Source organism: Propithecus coquereli, unplaced genomic scaffold, assembly GCF_000956105.1.
Source record: "Propithecus coquereli isolate 6110/MARCELLA unplaced genomic scaffold, Pcoq_1.0 Scaffold193, whole genome shotgun sequence".
Classification (NCBI taxonomy): Eukaryota; Metazoa; Chordata; class Mammalia; order Primates; family Indriidae; genus Propithecus; species Propithecus coquereli.
The window spans coordinates 3,545,458-3,567,306 of NW_012144190.1; the positions used below are offsets into that span (position 1 = coordinate 3,545,458).

Sequence of the window (21,849 nt, forward strand, 5' to 3'; positions counted from 1 at the left end):
AAAAAAAAAAAAAAAAAAAAAAAGTGCTAAGATCTAAGGATAGGGTTGCCAGACAGAGTACAGCAGTGGCCTCCAACCTTTTTAGCACCAGGGACTGGTTTCATGGAGGATAATTTTTCCATAGACTGCAGGGGGGCGGGGGAGTGGTTTCGGGGTGATGCAAATACATTGCATTTATTGTGCAAACCTCTCTGCTAATGATAATCTGTATCTGCAGTTGCTCCCCAGGGCTAGCATCACCACCTCAGCTCTACCTCAGATCATCAGGCATTAGATTCTTATAAGGAGCGAGCAACCTAGATCCCTCGCATGCGCAGTTTACAGTAGAGTTAGTGCTCCTGTGAGAATCTAATGCCTTTGCTGATCCGACAGGAGGCTGAGCTCAGGCGATGATGTGAGTGATGGGAGCAGCTGTAAATATAGACGAAGCTTTGCTCACCCACTGCTCACCTCCTGCTGTGAGGCCTGGTTCCTAACAGGCCACGGACCGGTACTGGTTCCACGGCCTGGGAGTTGGGGACCGCAGGAGTACAAGATGTCCAGTTTATTCATTTCCGTAACAAATCACCATAAACTAGGTGGCTTAAACCAACAGAAATTTATTCTTTCAGTTCAGGAGGCCAGAGGTACCAAGTCAGGGTCGGTTCCTTCTGGAGGCTCTGAGGGAGGAACCGTCCCATGCCTCTGCCAGCTTCTGGTGGCTGCCGGCAGTCCTTGGTGTTCATTGGCTGGTAGACACATCAATTCAACCCCTGTCTCCATCGTCGTGTGGCCTTCCTGTGTGTCTGTGTGTGTCCTTTTCTGCCTCTTATGAGGACACTCTCACTGGAGTTAGGGCCCACCCTAATCCAGTATGATCTCATCTCTGTCCTTACCTTAATTCCATCCTCATCCACATGAGGTCACAATCTGAGGTTCTGAAGGGACATGAATTTTTAGGGGTTCACTGTTCAACCCACTATACCTGGTAAATTTAAATTCCAGATAAACTATGAATAATTTTTTAGTACAGTCTAAGTATGTCCCATGCAACAGAGTCCTCAAATACTGCACGGGACATAATTAAACTAAAAAGATTGCTTGTTGGTGATCTGAAATTCAGATTTAACTGGGTGTCTTATACAATCAGCACTCCGTATCTGTGGGTTCTGCATTCATGGGTTCAACCAGCCACAGATCAAAAGTATTTGGAAAAAAATTGCACCTGTAGTGAACAGGTACAGACTTTTTTTTCTTGTCACTGTTCCTTAAACAATACAGAGCTGGGCATGGTGGCTCACACCTGTAATCCTAGCTAGCTCTTTGGGAGGTTGAGGCGGGAGGATTATTTGAGTCCAGGAGTTCGAGACCAGTCTGGGCAACATAGTGAGACTCCTTCTCTACAAAAAAATATTAATAAAAAAATCAGAGGGGCGTGGTGGCGTGTGCCTATAGTCCTTGCTACTTGAGAGATTGAGGTGGGAGGATCACTTGAGCCCAGGAGTTCGAGGCTGCAGTGACTTATGACTGGGCCACTGCACTCCAGCCTGGGCGAGACCCTGTCTCTTAGACAAACAAAAAACCAATACAGTATAACATCTATTGCGTAGCATTTATATTGTATTAGGTATTATAAGTAATCTAGAGATGATTTAAAGTATACAGGAGGATATGCATAGGTTATATGCAAATATTATGCCATTTTATATCAGGGACTTGAGCATATGTGGATTTTGGTATCCCCAAGGAGTCCTGGAACCAATCCCGTATAGACACTGAGGGATGCGGGTATTTTTTTCCCTAAATTTGGCAAACCTAATTAAGGACAAAAAGAAACCAAGGCAGGAGGTGTTTTGCAATTTTAGGTAAGGTAGTCAAGAAAGGCCTCACTGAGGAGGTGACATTGGAGCAGAGACTGAAGGAGGTGAGGAGTGAGCCAGGCAGAGATCAGAGGGAACAGTAAGTGCAAAGGCCCCGAGGCACGAGTGTGCATGGTGTGTAGGGGGAACAGCAAGGAGGCCTTGTCGGGCTGGAGCTGGGTGAGCCAGGGGAAGAGGACCAGATGTGAGGGCAGAAGGGGAACTGGGACCAGCTCCTGCAGGGCCTTATAAGACCTGGTGAGGACTTTGCTTTGACCGACTGAGCAGGGAGCAGAGGAGGGACAGGAGCTGCTTTAGGTGGGAACAGGCACACTCTAGTGGCCATATGGGGAGCAGGCAGAGGGTGAAGACTGAAGCAGGGAGACCAGCACCCAGGCCAGGCCACTGCACCCGTCTAGGGGAGGAAGGAGGGCGGCTCAGACTAGGGAGTGAGAAGTGGTGGGATTCAGGATCTATCTTGACTGTGGTGCTGTTGGCATCCGCTGATTGGTGTGAGCAAGAGAGGAATGCAGGATGAACCCTAGGCCTCTGGCCTGAGCATCTGGAAGGATTGAGTTGGCCTCTGGTGAGATGGGGAAGATGGTGAGAGCAGCAGATTTTGGGAGGGAACAGGACCTTGGTTTGGGACATACGGAGTTTGAGAGGGTGCCCCGGTAGAGGCGTTGAGAGGCCCATGGGACGTCTGCATGGAAATGCTGAGCAGGCTCTTGGCTGTGTGAATCTGGATCTCAGGTGAGATGTCTGGGCTGGAGACAGAAATCTGGGAGTCCTCAGTGGACAGATGTCACGTGAGGTCCCCAAGAGGATGCTTGAGAATAGAAAATGGCAGCAGCGGTCACCATGAAGACCCAATTAAATCTTTCATTCTTTGAGCAGATGTTTGCGTGGGGCCGGGTACCAGGTGCTGGGGCTTCATTGAGAAGTGAAATCAGGCTCGTGCCCTGCTTTCAGGGAGCTAAGCTTGGGTGGTACGGATGGTCGTGGATCAGATGCTGTCCCCAGGGAATGGACAAACAAACTTACACCGTGAAGGTGAGGGGCATGGTTCTGTGCAAATTGGAAAAAGGCTCCCCTTTCCCTATGCTGGCACTCTTCAATGTGGTAGCCACTAGCTTCATGTGGCTGTTTAAAGTAATTAAAGTAAAATAAAAATTTTTCTTCTTCAATTATTTGTTTGGTTTTCGAGACAGAGTGTCGATTTACCACCCAGGCTAGAGTGCAATGGTGCAATCATAGCTCACTGTAACCTCAAACTCCTGGGCTTAAGGAATCCTCCCACCTCAGTTGCCCGAGTAGCTGGAACTACATGCATGCCACCATACCCAGCTAACTTTTTAATTTTTTGTAGAGTCCGGGTTTCACTGTGTTGCTCAGGCTGGTCTTGAACTCCTGTCCTCAAGTGATCCTCCTGTTTCGGCCTCTCACAGTTCTGGGACAACAGGCATGAGACACTACACTTGGCCTTTCTTTCTCAATTGTATTCATCATGTTTCAGGTGCTCAGTAGCCACTTGTGGCCAGTGGTGACCTTATTGAACAGTGCAGATCCAGGACTTTTCCATCATTGCAGGAAGTTCTATTGGATGGTGCTTTTCTGTACCCTTTATTCCTTTTTTTTTTTTTTTTTTGAGACAGAGTCTCACTGTGTTGCCCGGGCTAGAGTGCCGTGGCATCAGCCTAGCTCACAGCAACCTCAAACTCCTGGGCTCAAGCGATCCTCCTGCCTCAGCCTCCCGAGTAGCTGGGACTACAGGCATGTGCCACCATGCCCGGCTAATTTTTTCTACATATTTTTAGTTGTCTGATTAATTTCTTTCTATTTTTAGTAGAGACAGGGTCTCGCTCTTGCTCAGGCTGGTTTCGAACTCCTGAGCTCAAACGATCCGCCCACCTCGGCCTCCCAGAGAGCTAGGATTACAGGCGTGAGCCACCACGCCTGGAAGTACCCTTTATTTCTAACTGAACGGTGACTGTTATGATGTATGTATAGGTCTACAGCATCTATAATGGTGCCCCTTAGAGCTGGTACCTTTGTGCAGTGCACATCCTGTCCAACCACACTGGGCAGCCATGCTCAGCTTGGTGAGTAGAGGAAGACTTTTTGGGAGTGATAATGGAGTTGCAATATGACAGAGGAGTAGGAATTCAGCAGTGAAAGGGGAAGGGAGCAGAGAGAGTCTCCCAACAGCATGTGCAAGGTCCCTGTGGCTGGAGGAACTAAAGCCAGTGTGCCTGGTGTGGAGTGACTGAGGGGAATTGTGATGTCAGTCCCTGTGGGGCCTTGCAGGCCCTAGTATGGAGTGTGGTCCTGTTTCCTGAGGACAGCAGGAGCCTTGGAAGGGTTTTAGTAGGAGATTGACATGGTCAGATGTGTAATTTGGATATACCACTTCCTGGTTATGGGACCTCAGGCAGTTAACCTCTCTGTGCCTCAGTTTCTACATCTGTAAATGAGGATGAAATATTACCATTTTCACACTGTGAGAATGTGCATGTAAGATGCTTCGAATTGTGCCTGGCACATAGTAAGCACCACATAAACATGCACTATTATCCTTGGTTATTACTGTTGTCATTGTGTGAGAAGATCTCCCTGGAAGCTGTGTGGAGAACAGATTGGCAGGGAGGTCTGATGGGATTTGGGGAGACCATTGAGGAGGCTTTGGGCTCATCTAGGTGGGAGGAAGTGATGGTGGCAGGGCCGGGGCAGGGCTGGAGGGGAAGAGAGAGCTGGCTAAAGTGCTGATCAGCTCTGGAGGTAGAACTGGCAGAATTTATTGCGTGAGGGGGAGGGAGCAGCGGGGATCACGTGCGACGTCCAGGCTTCTGGCTTGAAGCCCTGGGAGGATGCGAAGTCCAGAAGAGAATTGGCGTTGACTCGGACATTTGATGGATGTGGATTTCTTTCTCCTCCAGCTCTGAGATTCCCTCACTCTCAAACTGCAGCTCAGCCTGGGAATGGAATTTCTCAAGGTCACTCCATAAGTCCCACGATATGGGCCGTAGGAGTGTTTTGCCAGCCTGGGCTGAAGGATTCGGTTATGGGGCTTAGCACTCTGGGCTCACATCCTGTCCTCAGCCAGGACACCCCGGCCCTAGGAGTTAATTCAGAGGAGGTTTTGCTCAGCTCAACTCTCTTCTGCATCGCGGTCCCCTTGCTCAGTTGTTTCTGAGTCCCTGGCCTAGGCCATTCCTCCCACTTGAAGTACCCTCCCCTCTTTCTTCCACTAATTCTTAATCCCACCTGGCCTAAACAGGTTGCTTCTTAAGGCTGCCTCTCCCAAGAGACACACAGAAGGCTGGGTTTAAGGACGTGTTTCATAGAGGGGCGATTTCCTTCTGAGGCTTGTTGTATCACCTGGGACAAGTTATATGTCATCCCGAGACTCAGTCTCTCCATGGGTAAAGTAGTCTAGGCAACTGGACACTCACTTTTTCTTTATCCATTAAACAATTTTGGGGTGTGTGTGTGTAAGTACCTAAGATGAGGTGACCAAGGCAGAGGCCAGTTTGTGAGGGACCTTGAAGATTGTGGGAAGATTCTGGATTTTATTCCAAATGCAGTATAGGAAGCCGTCAGAGGGGTGGAGCATGGGATCTGTTTATGGTCTCAGGAAGCTCTTTTAGGTCATGTGGATGATGGTTTGGAAGTGGCAAGAGTAAAAGCAGGGAGAGCAGAAGCCCGAGGCAATTGTTTAGGTGAGAGTTGAAGGTGGCTTTCGTGAGAAGATAGCGGCAAAGATGGAGAGGAGGGTGGATTCAAGAGAGATTTGGGGGGCTGACAAGTGAACTTGCCAAAGGATTGGAAGTGGGGGTGATGATAAGAAAGGAGTTAAGGATGCTGCCAAGGTTTCTGACCAGAGCATCTGCATGGATGGTGGTGCCATTCCCAAAAGAAGACAACTAAGGGGCGTGCGTGAGTGTTGGGGGAGGCGGGTGACGTGTTCTCTTTGGGCCGTGTTAGATAGGAGAGGCCATCAGTCATCCAATCCGAGATGTCCAAGAGATAATTGGATATAAGAGTGGTGTTCACAGAAAAGACCAGGGATAGTTGAGGGGAGTGGGTTTAGGAGAGAAAATCCAGAATTGTAGTTTTGTTGGAAGGTTGGGGTTGGAGGTCGGGGAATGTGATCTGTGAGCTTGACATGTTGGATTCGAGACAAGTAGGATATCCCAAAAGAAATACTGAGTAGGAAGTTTGTTTTAGTTAGTATAAAGACTTAGCTACTCTGATAAATAGACACCACAACACACAGCTTAAAGGAGGTGGAGGATTTTTTCTCTTCCGCTTCACAGTCCTGGGGTAAGTGGGCCAGGGTGGATGGACAGCTCTGTTACACATGAGATTATTCTGGGACCCAGGTTCCTTCTATCTTGTTCCTCTGCTGTCCGTTATAGCATTGTCTTTATCTCTGTATGGTCAAAACTGGGTCACGGGTGTTTTGTATTCTTTTATGAGATGGTCAGTCAGGTGCGGTCACTAGAGGAGACAAGGAAAGATTCAGGAAAAAAACCAGATTTATTATACTCACAGGTCCTGGAGACAGGAGGTGTGCCATGCCGCACAGGGCCATGTGGGAAAGGTACCAGGGTGGTCAGAGCCTTCAATGGGGTTTCCTTGAGTTTCCATTGGAAAAGTAAGGCAGGTAGGGTGACGTTTGTGATTGGCTAGTTTGAATAATTTTGTTGGGCTTTAAACCATAGACTACAGGGGTGGTCCCTAGTGGCCTGGCATCTGGCCCTGGGAGGATTCCCACAGAGAAGTATTATCTCCTGGCAGGCAAGAGTCAGACAGAGGAGGTCTGGCTCTGAACTGGTTAGTTTGCATAGCAAAGACATGCTCCTGGCCGGGCCCTTTGCTGTCTCTAAGAACTGGCTAGGTCTGGGAGGGATAGTCTCACCACAGCCTAAAAGTTTTAAGATGTCAAAACATTGTAATATCCAGAAAACTTAAAAATATTTACAATACAGTGGGCAAAACAGTGTTCTAAGCTGGCAGAATAAGGAAAGAGTGGACGTCCAGGGGAGTGAAAGTGAGAGAAAGGTGTCCCCTTCACTTGTCACTTCCGCTCACAGTCTATGGGTGAAACCCTGGTCTCCTGGCCACAGCTAGCCTCAAGGCAGGCTGGGAAACGTAGTCTCTCCCTGGGCATCCCGGTGTCTGCCCTCACCTCTTATTGTGGGAAGAAGGGGGAAGAACATGAGCTCATGCACCGGAATTGGATATTGGTTCTGGAACGTGGATGAGAGGTCCACATGGAGGTATGAGTTGAGTAGTTACCTGCACAGAGATGGTGTATAAAGGCATGGGAATGCAAGGTGACTTAGGGTGACTTTGCAGAGAGAAAAGGGAAGAAGACCCAAGATCAAGCCCTGGGGGTACCTTGTCATTCCAAGGAAAGGGAAAGGAACATTCTTAAGTGTCCCCACAATCCTTCATGCTGTGACCCAGCCCAGTTTTTCCTCTCTGACCCCCCTCAGGCCTTGTATGACCCCATCAACCCCGACAGGGAGACCCTCGAGCAGCCATCGCTAACAGACCTCCAGCGTTTGTCCAATGAGCAGGAGGTGCTTCGGGCCCTGGAGCCCCTGCTGGCCCAGGCCAACTTCTCCCCGCTCTCCGAGGACGCCCTGGCCTATGCACTGGTGGTCCACCATCCTCAGGACGAGGTCCAGGTACCTGTTTTCCAAAGGAGAACCAAAATTCCCAGGGGGCCTTTGGGGGTGGCTGGAGACTTTGGGAAGCAGGGGCTTCTGGGAGTTGTAGTCCTGGGCACATGAGCCCAATGGCACACTTAGTAAATTAGAAAAAGGCACCACTTTCTCGGGTCACTCCACTGCCACCTATTGGAAAAGTATCATATGATAGGGATCTTCTTAGGACTAGAGACTTTATCACCATCTGTCAGAAAATTGTAATAACAGATAATACAAAACTAATACAAAAATAATAGATAATGCAAAATATCCTTAAAGTCAACAAATTTATAATAAAAATGCTAAAATCTTCCAAAGTTCCACATTTTAGTGATTTTAAAATGTGCTTTTTCTAAAGTCGTACTTTTTCATCTCTGAAATTGGAATGTGACTTACAAGCGGTGGTGTGACTTGGTTTAATTGGAAATATATTTTCTTTTTTAGTTGCTTCATAAAATAATTGGGTATCTTAAAATCAGTGGCACCTTTGCTTCTAGGAAATATGGTAATAAAGATGACTACCGTGTGAATGGTGCCATCTTAGATGGTGTGCCCTTGTGTGGTAGCGTCTTAGATTCTAGGAAATACAGTACTAAAGAAGATTACTATGTGAACGGCACTGTCTTAGATGGTGTGCCCTTGTGCAGTATACAACATGAACACCCATATGTGGCTGTCCTGCCTAGATAGTGAATAGTGATAAGTAGGGAAAGGGGGGAAATTATTTCAGGGAGGGGCATCTAATTCTGATATCCTGCCCTCAACATCCCCACCTGTGTTCAGCTGCCTCTGCTTCCTTCATCCCCCTTGGCAGGTGACAGTAAATTTGGATCAGTATATCCACATGCAGTTCTGGGCCCTGGGCCAGCGAGTCGGGGAGATGCCCCGTATGTCCAGCGTGGGCTCCAAGCGCGGCTTCTTCACCAAGATGCCCCCTGTAGAGAGGTGAGGCACCCTTTGCTCCCTAGCTGCAGTGAGAGGGAGCAAGGTTGGAGATGAAAGGGGACTGACAGGTCAGTATCTGGATTTGGGTGTCTGGGGCCAGGGTGGGAAGTTAAGAAATAAGGAGGTGTGAATCATCCAAAAGCTGCCTTTTCTTTCCAAGGGAAAGTGAGCATTACAATTTCCAGGGGAAGAGAAAGGGTAGGGACAGTTCTCCCCATTTCCCAAGTAAGGAAAATTGAGGCCCAGAGAGAGAAGTCCATATTCTGAAGAATGAACAACATACATGTCCAATGACAGGGACTACATTATTTAACTGATCCCCTGTTATTGGACACAACTTATTTCTGATTCCTTCCCCACAATTATTAAGTAGCTTTTAAAATGGTTGTGTGACCGTAGAGCCAGAGAGCGCCTGCTGGGGTTGGAGGGTCTCCCCGGGGCAGTCCTGATCCTGCCCTTGCCTCTGTCTCTGTCCATCAGGAGGTACTTTAAGCGGGTGGTGCTGGCCGCCCGGACAAAACGAGGACACCTGGTGCTGAAGAGCTTCAAGGACACGCCGCTGGAGGGCCTGGAGCAGCTGCTGCCCGAGCTGAAGGTGCGCACGCCCACCCTGCAGCGCGCCCTGCTCAACCTCACGCTGGTCGTGTCTGGCGTGGTGTTCTTCGTCAATGTGGGCATGGTGGTGCTCACGGACCTCAAGGTGGCCACGTCCCTGCTGCTGCTGCTCTTTGCCGTCTTCATGGGCCTGCGGGCTTCCAAGGTGAGTGGGCCACCCCACCCTGCCTCCTGTGTCCCTCTGCTTTGGTGTTCAGGCAGGTTGGGCCCCCTTTATTTTTGTTTACTTCATGCATTATTCCTGTGTTGTGCTGTCCTTCCTTCCTTTCTTCCTTTCTTTCCCTCCCCCCTCCCTTCCATTTTTCCTTCCCTATTTACTCAACACATCTTGGGTGGGTTTCTTTCTTTCTTTGGAGACAGGGTCTTGCTCTGTTGCCCAGGCTAGAGTGCGGTGACATCATCATAGGTCACTGCAACCTCAAACTCCTGGGCTCAGGCGATTCTCCTGCCTCAGCCTCCCAGGTAGCTGGGACTACAGGTGTGTGCCACCACACCTGGCTAATTTTTCTACTTTTTGTAGAGATGGGGTCTTGCTGTGTTGCTCAGGCTGGTCTCGAACTCCTGGCCTCAAGTGATCCTCCCACCTTGGCCTCCCAAAGTGCTAGGATTACAGGCATGAGCCACCACACCTGGCCTTGGGTGGGTTTCTTAATCTCTTTGTGCCTCAGTTTCCTCATCTGGAAAATGGGGATACTAATGAGATCTGCCCTGTAGGGTTATTCGTGAGCATAAAGTAAGTGAATCTACAGTGCCTGGCTTGTGGTAGGTGTTACAGGAGAGCTAACAGCTCATTGAGCACCTGCTTTAGGGGCACTTTAGTGATGTGGTGAAGGGTGTGTGTTGTGGAACTAGACTGCCTGGATTTGAATCTAACTCTAGTGTCTTCTAGCTGTGTGATCTTGAGCAAGTTGCTTAACCTCTCTGTGCCTCCGCTCCAGAATCTGCAAAGTGGGGATGATGATAGGACCTAATTTACAGGGTTATTGTGGGGATTAAATGAATTAATATGCATGTAGTGCTGAGAACAGAGCCTCACGCAGAGTACAGGAAGTACTATGTGAGAGTTAGCTATTATCATGATTATTGTTATTATCATTACCAACTGGGCTGTTTGTTCCCTGAGTCCCCATCCTGACTGGGTATCATTATCGCTGGGAGAGCTGGCTTATAATGCAGCCTCCTGGGCTCCAGCCCTAATGGACTGAATTAGAAACTCTGGGACTAGGGCCCAGGAAACTATATTTTTAACAAGCTCCCTCCCTGATTCTGCTACATGGGAGTGCAGGGCTGCCTTAAACAGTTGCACAGGTTGGTCACCATCCAAGGATTTGTGGCTGAGGGGACAAGTGGGAGTCGATACCCAATTTGTGCCCTACTTGCCAAACCATGTGCCCTGTCTTGAGGCTGAGTCGGCCGGGAGGAACTGCCTTTTACTGATTCCTCCCCAGGGTTAGCACTGAACTCAGGAGTGTAGACTGGTGTGAGGCATCTGTTGTACCCGATCATTCACCCACTGGCTCATTGGTTTTCACGCTGTTTTCAGCCATCCTGACAGGCTCTTAGGAAGACTGGTAATAAATCGCTCAGATAATAGGCTGTGCTGGCGGCGAGGTGCTAGGAGGCTCCAGCCAAGAGAAGGGCTGGGGAGGGAGCGATTCCTGCCCAGCACCAGGGCTCAGGGAGGATCTGACTGAAGCTTTGAAAGGGGAGGACAGAGCCTGGTGGAGAAGGGACCAGTGAGCACAGCTTGCTGTATCGTGTGGGACTGGAGTCCAGCATGCAGGGTAGAGAGGTGGGGCTCCAGAGGGTGGTGAGGGCCTCGAATGCCCAAAGGACCCTGGACTTTATCCTCAGGGCAGTAGGGAGCCTTGGAAGGGCTGTAAGCACAGAGGGACTCTGGTGACCATGGAAGGGGAGGAACAGGACTAAAGGCAGGGGGGCCAGCAAGGGGAGTCAAGCCCTTCTAGGGAAGAAACACTGACTGTCTGTCCCACCCCTCAGTGGCCCCAGGGGGGCTTTGGAGCCTTTCAGTCTCTGAAAAGCCCAGCTGAAAACCCAGTTCACACTGGACATGATGGTGCACGCCTGTGATCCCAGCCACTGGAGAGGTTGAGGCTGTAGGCTCACTTGAGCTCAGGAGTTCAAGACCAGTCTGGGCAACAGGGTGAGAGCCTGTCTCAAGAAAAAAAAAAAAAAAACCAAAAAACCAAAACAAAAACCCAGCTCACTAGTGAACTTAGTGCATTCATTAGATATTTTCCCGTGCCCTGGCCTGAGGTCCCAGCCCTTAAATGTGGGTCCTCCCCAGTCTTCCTCCCAGGCCCATTTACCCGTCCCCAACACCTGTCCCCTCCTGTTCCCTGGACACAGCTGAGCCCCACTGAGCCCGGTGTCCATCTTTTCCCCAAACCCCTGCTCCTCCGGAGTTCCCTGTTTTGTCTCGGGACAGGTGGTCAGAGCAGACCCCTGCAGCAGTACTCAAGGCTCTTTCTCTTCCCCTCAAAGAGCTCCTCTGTGTCTGTGGTTTCTATAACCAGCTCTCTACTGTCCACGACTAGGTGGTTCAGGGACAGCCCTCCCCACAGCGCCCTTTACAAACTCACCGCCACTGCCAGGCTGAGCACAGAGTCTCCCCTGGCCTCCTCCTCTTCTTGGGTTCCCCATCTATGGATGGCCTGTTGTCCCTCCAGTCACTGGCTAGACCCCCAGAGCTGCCTTCCGTTGTCCCCCAACCCTTTGGTCCCCAGTGTGCCATTCCTGCCTCCTGAGTCTCTGTGCCCCATGTCCTCCTTTCTGTGGCATGCTCCTGCTCAGGCCCTTTCCAGCCTCCAAACTGTCCCTTTCAGTCCATCCCCCACTCAACCTGGAGCTGCCCTGTCCCTCTCCACCCCTTCCCCTGCTCACAGCCTGGCAGTGAGAACCCTGCTTCCGCAGCTTCTTCAGGCACAATCCTTCAGCTCAAATTCTATGCTTCAGCTCCACCAACATGCTTGTGGCACCTTCCCTGACCTCCGGGCCCTGCTGCCCCTCATTCTGTGCCTTTGCAGATGCTGTTCCCTTGGGCTGAAATATCCTTTCCCCCTCATTGGGCTGGCCATCCCCTGCTCGCCCCTCACTCTTAGCTCAGAGGCTACCTGCTTCGGGAATCCTTCCCAGATGTCCCAGGCAGGGAGGATGCCCCTGTGGGCTCCACCATACCCTGGGCTTCACTGTGAGTCCCCTTAGCCCAGTTGTTAAGGCTGCTGTGGGGCAGCCTGGGGGAGGGCTGCTGAACCGGCACCCCAGAGATGCATCAACCCGCTCCTGCCCTGGAGGGAGAGGTGCGGGGCCCACGGACACACACAGGCGGTGCCTAATGGAGGTAGTGGACACTGCAGGAACCTGAGGACACAACTGCCCATCCACAGGGAGTGATGTTCACCCTGAACTTTGAGGATGAGGCAGTGACTGTTTTCTAAGAACACACCAGGGGTGACTTGGCTTGTTCCAAGGCCTGGAGGCCTGAGAGAGCAGGGCCTGGCTTATTGGCTGTGGGCTGCATTCAGAGGGGAGGAGCATGAGGTGAGTTGGAGGGCCTCCTCAAGGAGCCTGGCTCTCTGAGGGCACTGGGGAGCCATAGGAAGGCTGCGAGCAGCGGAGGGGCTGGGTCAGCTCTGGAGCTGGACAGACTGGAGGGGAGAAACTTAGGCCAGGGAGGAGGCTGGGGTGATGCACCAGGCAGGCGAGGATAAAGCCCGAGCTGGGCTGAGCTGTAGGGCTGGAGAGGAGGGGATGGGCTAAGAGAGTCAGGGGACAGCAGGATGAGGCTGGGGACTGACAGGCTGGTGAGGAGGGAGCGGAGACAGTGTCAGGGGTCTGGCCTGACACTGAGTAGATGGTGGGGCCGCAATAGATATGGATCCCAGGGGAGGAGGAACGAATGGGCTGGCGGAGGTACTGTGCTCAGTGTGGGCTGTGCTGAAGGGACCATCCAGGTGGCAGGTGGCGACCCTTCTTCAGGGAGGCATTTGGCTTTGTCTGTATGCCATGGAGTGGCATGACCTGCTCCTTTAACATGGGAGAATTCAACTCCCTAAGCTTGGCAGACACAGACACAAAACCTAATGTGTTTTTCATATCAGATGGTCTTTAAAGCAAGCTATTCTTGCATCTTGCCCTCAGCCAAAGAAATGGCAATTTGTTCCAATGCAGGGACATAAACCGACTGTGCTGGGCTTGTAAGAAGAGGGTACAGTCCACACACAGCCGTGTCATTGGTACTGTGCAAGCCATTGCAGCAATTTTCTGTGGCGTATTGATTTCAGAGGCATTTCACCTCAGTCCTCGATGTAAGACATGCAACGCTCTATGGGCACCCAGCACAGGTTGTGGACAACTATCCGACAGCAGCTAATGTTTGTTAAGTGCTTTTGAGGGGCCAGGTTCAGTCCCAAGTGTCTTATTAACTGTGTATTGACTATGGAACCCTCCTTGGCATCAACCTCATTTTACAGACAATGCTACCCCAGGACTTAGGTCTTAGCCAAGGGCTCCCAGCTGGTCGGGGCAGGATCCAGTGGTCTTGACCTCATTTTGTGGATAAATGGAGGAATCCTGGTGCAGGTTTTCATTGTAAGCCCAGAGGGCACTGGTGGGCTCTCACTCCTCTTCCTTAAAGATGCCACGGATGGCAAAGGCCTCCACGCAAGGAGGGGCCAAGGTGGGGAAGAGGGCAGCCAAATAGACAGCTGGGTCCTGACCTACCCCTCCCCCAACATTCTTCTTCCCTCCACTTCTCTTTACAATTTAATATTTTAAACCTTATTTCATTGTGGAAAAGTTTAAACAAATAGAGAAATAAAATAGTATGATAAACTCCCGTGTAGCCAGCACCTAGCATTAGACTAGGAAGATTAGCAATAGTCCATCAGATTTCGTCTAAAGACCCCCGCTCCTCCACCATTGGATAGTTTTGAGGCAAATCCTAGACTTATCATCTTATCATACTGTAATGTGTCTGTAAAAGATAAGGACTTATTATTGTGACAAAATCTTCTAAGGCTGAAACTGGTAACATCTGGAAATCTTTGAGCAGATCCATTAATATGTGGCAAAAACCGTAGTCTTTCTACTTAGGTGGGGCTGGCAGCCTTGGAGCCACTGGGGCGAGAACTTGTGTGTTAAAAATGCAGATTCTCTGAGCCTAACCCTGAGGACCCTCACTGAAGAGGTCTGGGTAGTGCTGGGGGAAGCTGTGTTTCATAACAGCCCCCGCCCTTCCTCCACGGAGTGTGCGGGAAGGGCGTGCCAGCGACCCAGGGGTGTGTGTGTGTATGGGCGCCGGTCCTGAGCTGAGCCCACCCGGGCGCTGTCCCGCCTGCAGATGTTCGGGCAGCGGCGCAGCGCGCAGGCGCTGGAGCTGGCGCACATGCTCTACTACCGCAGCACGTCCAACAACTCGGAGCTGCTCAGCGCCCTGGCCCTGCGCGCGCAGGACGAGCACACCAAGGAGGCGCTACTGGCCCACAGCTTCCTGGCCCGGCGTCCGCGGGGCGCGGGAGGCCCGCCGGAAGGTAGGACATGGCCCTGGAACCCGGCAGCAGGGGGCCCTGCCCCTGCGAAGCCTCGTCCCCACCCCCAGTTTCCACTGGTGAACCTGGCCGATTTGCAATAAGACCCCACCTCTCAGCGGACAGGATCCCCGATTCCAACTTCTGACCTTGGTTCCTGGTGTGACCTTCTTCTCCTGATCTCGGCTTCATTGGGGGTGTTGGATCCATGGCATGCCCCTCCCCGCATGCCTTCCTCTGCATAAGCCCACCTTCTCCCTCCAAGTACCCTTGCCCCGCTCCCTATGTGAGCCCCAGGGGGTCCCCGTCCCTATGAGAGCCACACCCTTCCCTGAACTAGAGTCCCAAATGAGAGCCCCAGAGCGGAGCCTTCTGGTCCACTAGAGCCTCCTAGGTCTTGTTCCACTCCCCTCCAAGCCTCAAGTGTACCCCTAGGCTTCTCCCAAATCCACGCCCCTCTCGGCTGGCCCCTCCCAGTCCTTCCTAGTCTAATCTCACGGCACCTGCCTCTCCGTCTGCAGAGACCTCCCAGTGGCTCCAGTCAGAGGTGGAGAACTGGCTCCTGGCCCAGTCAGGCTGTGACGTGACCTTCAACGGAACTCGGGCCCTGGCCCACCTGCAAGCCCTAACTCCTAGCGTGGGGTTGTACCCACCCCCGGGTTTCCCCAGACTAGACCCATTGGCCACAGTCACTTCCGAATTCCCCCAGGCTGCACCCAGCAGTAACAACCCTTGACTGAAACCTCGCTGCCCAGCCCCGCCCAGCCACCTGGCTAGGAACGAAGCCCCACCTCCTTCACAACGAGCTGTCAATCACAGTTACTATGTCTCTCCAACTTCCAATTACTGACAGGCAGTTATTTTTGCACCACCGTATGCTTAAACAAAGCAGCCAATCAAAGCAGCCAGCGGTTGCTAGGCCCCGCCCCTTCTAATGAACAGCCAATCAAAGCTATTTAGCTCTGCTTCTAGCCCATTTCTTAGACCCACCCTCACCATGGTCATCCAAAGGTGGTTTAGTTGAAGAGCTGGAGGTGTCAGCCAATCACAGCCGTTCAGCTCTGGGTTCTATAAACCACCAAGTAGAGTCATTAATGCTGTACTGTCCTGAGGCTATACTCGTATATCATTGTTTTTTCAGCCTGCTCCGGGCAAACCGCCCATCAAGTGCACAAAGGCGGGGCCCCAGCTGGCAGCCCTGGAGAGCCATTCAAGCTTTGCCTCCTGGCAAACAACCAATGACAGCTGCTGGGCACTATCAACCTTGGGCAGCCAGTTGTCTCTGCAGGGAAGCAACCAATCGGAATTTCTAAAGGAAACCTGATCTTTCTATAAATTGCTACTGCTTGTATGGCGGGCCATCTGGTCAACTGCTGATCAGGGTGTCCAGGCTGAAGGGGCTGGGAACCTTGTGCCAGGTAAAATCTGTGGGTCTGGAGGCAACAGAGACCACCCTCACCCGAAGACTCGCTGCCACTCAGGCTCCCAACAACCTCAGGTGCCTTCCTTGCCCAGGTCCCTCGCCATTTCTACAGAAACTACCTCGGTCTGGATCTCCCCGCCACTAGCGATCTGTGCAATTATTTATTGGTTTATCAATTTCTCCCCGTCCCCTGCCCTAAAGGAATAAATCATGTTTAATAAATCTGGATGAGTGGAGTGGCTGCAGAAGTTGGAGGTAAGGCATCAGAACCCTGGAAAGAAGGGACTCTGGATCTCGTGGGGGATACTAATGCATGTAGACGAATCCCAGACAGAGAGAGCTGTAGTCCTAGAGAGAGGCTGGGTTCATGGTTCATAAAGCAAAGACTATCTGAGTCACAAAAGAGGATCTTAGAAGGACCTGATTCCTGAGGAGAGACCCTGGTTCTCAGGGCCTCATGAATAGAGGAGGTACAATAGCCGTGTGCAGTTGTGCAGATGTGTTCATGGCACAAATTTGTTCAAGGCACACAGCCAGGGGGTGGGTGGCTGTAAAATCCAATTCGTGCCCCACATGTGCCCTGGTATGGGACTGGGTCAGCCTGGAGGAAGGGAATGCCTTCTGATTTTTACTAAGGTGTCCTATGGGCTAGAGGCAACCTTTGGGGAGAGAGCAGACAAGGAGGAGTTGTGTCCCAGAGAAGAAGGGAGACTGGTTTCCAAGAGGGGAAAGGGGAAACTCAGGGTGGGGGTGGGGGATTGGGAGGAAAAAAGAAAAGAAAAAGAAAACTCTTTCCAGAGGGAGGGTTAAAGAGAAAGTTAAAAAACAAACACCCTCCTCTCCCAAATCTAGAAACACACAATATACCAGGGTCCCAGAGAGAGAGTGGCACAGTGACAGAACCTTGGGCAAGGAGAGGACTGGACACTCCAGACTCTTGATCCCAGCAGGGCTGCAACCCAGACTCCTGGTTCTTCCCCGGAGTGTCTGAAGGTCTAGACTCAGGTGCCTCTCAGAGGGCTCCTGGGTCCCAAGAGGGGAGGGCCCAGGCTCTCGGGTCTGTGGGAGGGAAAAGGCGCCTGGGGATCTGGGCTCCTGTGTGGGGAAGAGGGGATAGGGGCTGGGAGATGGGCATTCTGAGGGCGGAGGGGCCGGTGGTGGGGGACCCTCCTTAGTTCAGGGGAGGTCAGGCGTTTGCAGCCTAGGTCCCTGGGGGAGGAAGGAAGGAAGGAGATAAAGGCAGAGCCCGCGGTTAAACAGTTTTATTTTCTGGAGGACGCAAGGGGGCTTTGGAGCGAGACCGAGGGGCCAGCAGCGGGTGGGGGCGCCAGGGCGAGGCGGGGCGCTCACTCCCGCTTCCGCAGATGGATGTAGATGATGCCGCTGACCAGGGCGAGGGGGAAGGCCACCCAGGCCAGGGCGAAGCAGTAGCCGAAGCTGCCCCCTCGCGGGTGCTTCGCCAGGATCTCATCGGCGTGAATGGCATAGATGAGCGCCCCGGTAAACACCGCCACGCCTGCGGAAGAAGGGAACGGCTCGTCACGCAGTGCCCGCAAGACTACACTTCCCAACAGCGCGTGGGGCACAGCAGCGCCAGAGGATGAGTGGGCAGCAGCGCTGCCAGCTGGGGGTTTCTGTTCTCTCCCCAGCACCTTGCGGCTCCCGCAGGGTGGCCTTGGGCAACTTAATCTCTCCGAGTACCATTGGTTCTTCCATAATATGGGACGATATTATCTGTCCATTCCTCTGAGGAATATTTTTGAGTGTTTTTCTACAAGCCAAACATACAGTGGTGAATTAATAAGACAAGGGAGCCGGGCGCGGTGGCTCACGCCTGTAATCCTAGCACTCTAGGAGGCCGAGGCCGGAGGATCGCTTGAGGTCAGGAGTTTGAGACCAGCATAGGCAAGAGGGAGATCAGGCTTAGCAAGACCGAGACCCCGTCTCTACTAAAAATAGAAAAAATTAGCCCAGTGTGGTGGTGCGCGCCTGCAGTCCCAGCTACTCTGCAGGCTGAGGCAGGAGGATCGCTTGAGCCCAGGAGTTGGAAGTTGCAGTGAGCTAGATTGTGCCACTGCACTCTAGCCTGGGTGACAAAGCAAGACTCTGTCTCAAAAATAAATAAAATAAAATAAAATAAATAAATAAAATAAAACAAGGGAGGGGCTTTGCGGGAACCCAGGAAGATAATGTTCCCAAAACTGAGTACTATGATTAACTTAGCCCTTTATTTTTTTAAGTCAAAAAATTAAAAAGTAAACAAAACTCCCTAAAGTGTCTGATATACAGTAGGTACACAAGAAATAGAAGTTGGCTGACACAAATACCATTACTGTTATGATTCAGAGCTCTCTTCTGGGGTATTCATTAGCTACCCCCCACCATGCATGGGACCCAAATTATTTACCTATACCCCCTTCCCCAGCCCTGGCTCCTTGAAGCCCTGTGTTCCCCGATGCCAGTTCCCCCACGCCAGTTCCCCCACGACTCAGACCCATGCCTCAACCACCACTGAGTCACTGAAAACTACAACTCCCATCAGTCCCTGGGGCAGAGAGGCAGTATATGGAGGCACTCCTGTGGTTTTGGGGCTGTTGAAAATTGTTTTCTTTTATCAGATTTCCATATTCTCAGAGCACCTAGCATCCCGACACACCCCCTCCCTTCCCCTCAATTCCTGGGGTGGCGTGTGGGGAGTGCTCACTGGTGCAAAGCTGGCAGAGGCCGGTGGCATAGAAAAGACCTCCTCGCCGCATGGTGTAGAGCTGGAACATGAACAAGATGAATGACAGACAGCAGAGGATGAGGGAAAGCACCATGAGGATCTGCACCGCCTTCAGCCAGCCTGCAGTAGGGAGGACATAGAGGTGGAAGTCACAGTGGGCCCAGAGTTCCAGCCCTACCTGCTTGTTCGTCGTGTGCCACTTCTTCCCCTCCCTGTCTCTATTTAGCCCTATACAAGCTTAGATACTTAGGAGCATCACTTATATTGACCTTGAGCCCTGTAACCCTGCTAAATTCCTTTATCAGTTCCAGTAGTTGCTTTGCAGAATTTTTAGGATTTTCTACATAAACAAACATATTTACTGGGAATAGAGACACTTTTTACCAATTCCTTTCCCGTGCCTTTTACTTCTTTTTCTTGCCTTGTTGCATTGGCTACCTCCAGTCCAATGCTGCATCGAAGTGGTGAGAGCAGACCACTTGCTTTCATAGGGAAAAGCAACTTAATCTTTCACTTCGTTTCACTTAGATCTTTAGATGGATACAGCTCCATTCCTTCAGAACTCAGATGCATCTGGCCCCACCCCTTTAGAACGTAATGTGGTTCTAGCCCCACCCCCTTGGAACTTGGATGAATTGGTCCCAAGCATCCTTTGAGAACACCAGCTCTATCTCTTTAGAGTTTTGGAAACAATCCTATGTTCTCAGAATCTTGGAAGCCTTCTCCCCATTCCTTAAACCTATAGTATGTGGCCTTCACCCTTTCTGAATAATAAGGAGAGGCTCTTAGCCCATTTCCTTTAGAACAGGGACATACCACCCACTTCCAGAGAGTGGGCACGCATCAACCCCACCCACTCAGCCACTCAGGCTCGAACCCCGCCCACTGAAACTTTGGGGTTTCCTAGTCCGTGGTGCCATGAGGAGACTTGGGGTTTCCACTCCCCTTTGCAGACCAGTCCCGCTGCCCCTCACCCCTCACCATTCTCGCTGACGTTACTGCAGGCCCACGTTTTGGTGTCGTTGTTCCACGTGCAGTCGTACCAGAGATTCAGGGACTCCTTCCCAGGGAGAGTCCACCAGGACTGGGATGGACCATGAACAAGGGCAGCATTAGGAAAGGAAAGTGGGCGGGATCAGGGAGACTGTGGGAAGGGTTAGGAAAAGGGCGAGGTTCCTGGGAAGGGGCTGAACTGGGGAGAGCTTGGATTTAGTAGGAAAGGCTGTGGCCAGGGGGAAGGGCAGGGGCGAGGCATCAGAGGTAGAGCTGAAAGGGCTGATGCTAGGGGAAGGGGGCGGGGCCGGAGTGACTTTAGAGGAGGGGCGTGGCGGGAGTCTGCAGAACAGCAGAAGGCACGAGCTACAACTAGGCTTACCTTGTCCAAAGTGGCCACGAAAAGCAGAATGAGAATGAGGATGTGGAGGGCAGAGACCACCAGCAGGAGGAGCGACATGGTTGCGGTGGCGGTCTGGGGAAAGGTAGTCAGGAAATGGAGTCTGACGAGGTTAGCACCGAGGCAGGTGAGAAACCCGAGTTCTGATGGAGTAGGGAGCTGGATCCAGACTCCTGGGTCTGAGGGAGGAGAGGGTAGGGGCCTGGACTCTCGAGGCTCTCAGGGAGGAGGAGGCTGGGGCCTGGATTCCTGTGTTTCTCAGGGGCTTAGGGCTGGAGAGGGCCAGAGATGGACTCCTGGGGTCCTAGAATAAGTAGGACTAGCAAGGTGGCTCCTCTCTCCTCAGAGCCCTGTCTCTGGGCACGTATGGACCAGATCATGAAAATTCAAGTTGACTCCCCGACCCCCCTCCCCATTTATCAGGAGCTAGGCGTTGCCCCCGGCGACAGGCATCCTTGACTCACACCACTCCTCTCTGGGGTGGGGGGAGGAGGGGGACCGAGTGAGTCATCGGGTGACTCATCGCACCCCCCTGCCTTCAACCACCCGGGAAACCCCAGCCCCTGGCTATGTCCATGAGGTCCTCACCCCACCCAGCTGCCAGACTGCTTGCTGGACACCTTCTGGGGGAAATGGATGGGAGCTGGGTTGGGGGTGGAGAGAGGCCTGAGAAGAGGGAGCCAGCCTCTCACAACCCTTCAGTGTCCAGAAACAGGGGAGCTAGAGGTTCCAGACTTGGGGTGTTCTCATGCACAGCTCTGATCTAAGGGCCCTCAGAGGAGAGTGGACCCCCCTGAGGAAAAACTGCAGGAATTTTTCCAGTGGGGAGCTCTGCTTGGACCCTAAAATCTTGCCAGCCCCACCCCTTACCGTATCCCCACCCTAAGTGCTAAGAGATCAATTCTTACAAGATCAATTTATACAAGGATTTTCGTGGGGGCTGAGAGTGGAGGGGGTTCTCTGTCATCCTGGGGGTGTCCTTCCCAAACTGCCACACTCCCAAGTAAATTAAAGAAAGAAATTCCAGCCTGAATAACGGACTGGAAACTTACCGAGAGCCGCGGAAAAAGTCAAGAGTTGGAGTCTCTTCCCTCGCTTGGGCCTCCGTGCCCCGCCCTTCTCCCCTCCTTCCACTCTCTCGAGGCCCCCGCCTCCCTCGCCGCCTTCCTCCCTCCCTTGCTCTCCCCTCCAATCCCGGAACTCTCTCTCTCTCTCTCTCTCTCTCTCTCTCCTGCCCACACTGCCTAGGCCTCCTTCTCTCTCTCTTCTTTCTCTACTCCTCTCAATATATACTGACCCTTTTATACCCACCCCTACCGCGCCCAGCTGAGGTCTGTTGCCAGGGGGAGGGCCCAGGCACTCCGGTTCCTCTTTCTCTGGGCCCCCACCCAATGCCCCCAGACAGACATCTTCTGGGGCTCCTTCCAGGGTTGAGATGAGAAATCCCCGGAATGGGGCTCTGGAGTGGGCCAAGTGTGATGGGCAGGAGGGCCCGATTTTCAGACCCTTGGGTCTCTAGGTCTTGCCCTGGGACAGGATGTCTGCTTTCCTTGATGGAGCTTGGAGCTGAATAGGAATCTGGGGGAGAAAGCCAGATTCCTTCGGCACAGATTGGTCTTGGGGCTGGTGTAGTTGACCCCAGGT

General features: G+C 52.1%; 2 protein-coding genes across 5 annotated transcripts in view; one reads left to right on the forward strand and one right to left on the reverse strand.

Moving 5' to 3' along the window:
* The window catches only part of TMEM143 (transmembrane protein 143), a 22,114-nt gene extending 5,903 nt beyond the window's left edge, over window positions 1-16,211 (forward strand). For all 3 annotated transcript variants that reach the window (XM_012643231.1, XM_012643229.1, XM_012643232.1), the window contains 5 exons: window positions 7,340-7,534; window positions 8,370-8,500; window positions 8,981-9,260; window positions 14,478-14,667; window positions 15,186-16,211. In XM_012643231.1, coding sequence (XP_012498685.1) covers window positions 7,340-7,534; window positions 8,370-8,500; window positions 8,981-9,260; window positions 14,478-14,667; window positions 15,186-15,400 — 1,011 coding nt within the window. In that variant the 3' untranslated portion in view covers window positions 15,401-16,211. The remainder of the gene's footprint in view (window positions 1-7,339; window positions 7,535-8,369; window positions 8,501-8,980; window positions 9,261-14,477; window positions 14,668-15,185) is intronic.
* A 1,121-nt stretch (window positions 16,212-17,332) lies between these two features.
* EMP3 (epithelial membrane protein 3) lies at window positions 17,333-21,467 on the reverse strand. Of its 2 annotated transcripts, none has more exons than XM_012643235.1 (5): window positions 21,258-21,467; window positions 20,188-20,280; window positions 19,794-19,896; window positions 18,792-18,932; window positions 17,333-17,603 (listed from the first exon to the last, which is right to left on the reverse strand). In XM_012643235.1, the coding sequence occupies exons 2-5, from the start codon at window positions 20,263-20,265 to the stop codon at window positions 17,434-17,436; spliced, it is 492 nt and encodes a 163-aa protein (XP_012498689.1). In that variant the 5' UTR covers window positions 20,266-20,280; window positions 21,258-21,467; the 3' UTR covers window positions 17,333-17,433. The 2 variants fall into 2 exon arrangements, with proteins under 2 accessions (XP_012498689.1, XP_012498690.1); XM_012643236.1 differs by having other exon boundaries at window positions 20,188-20,384; window positions 21,258-21,339.
* Between the last annotated feature and the right edge of the window lie 382 nt (window positions 21,468-21,849).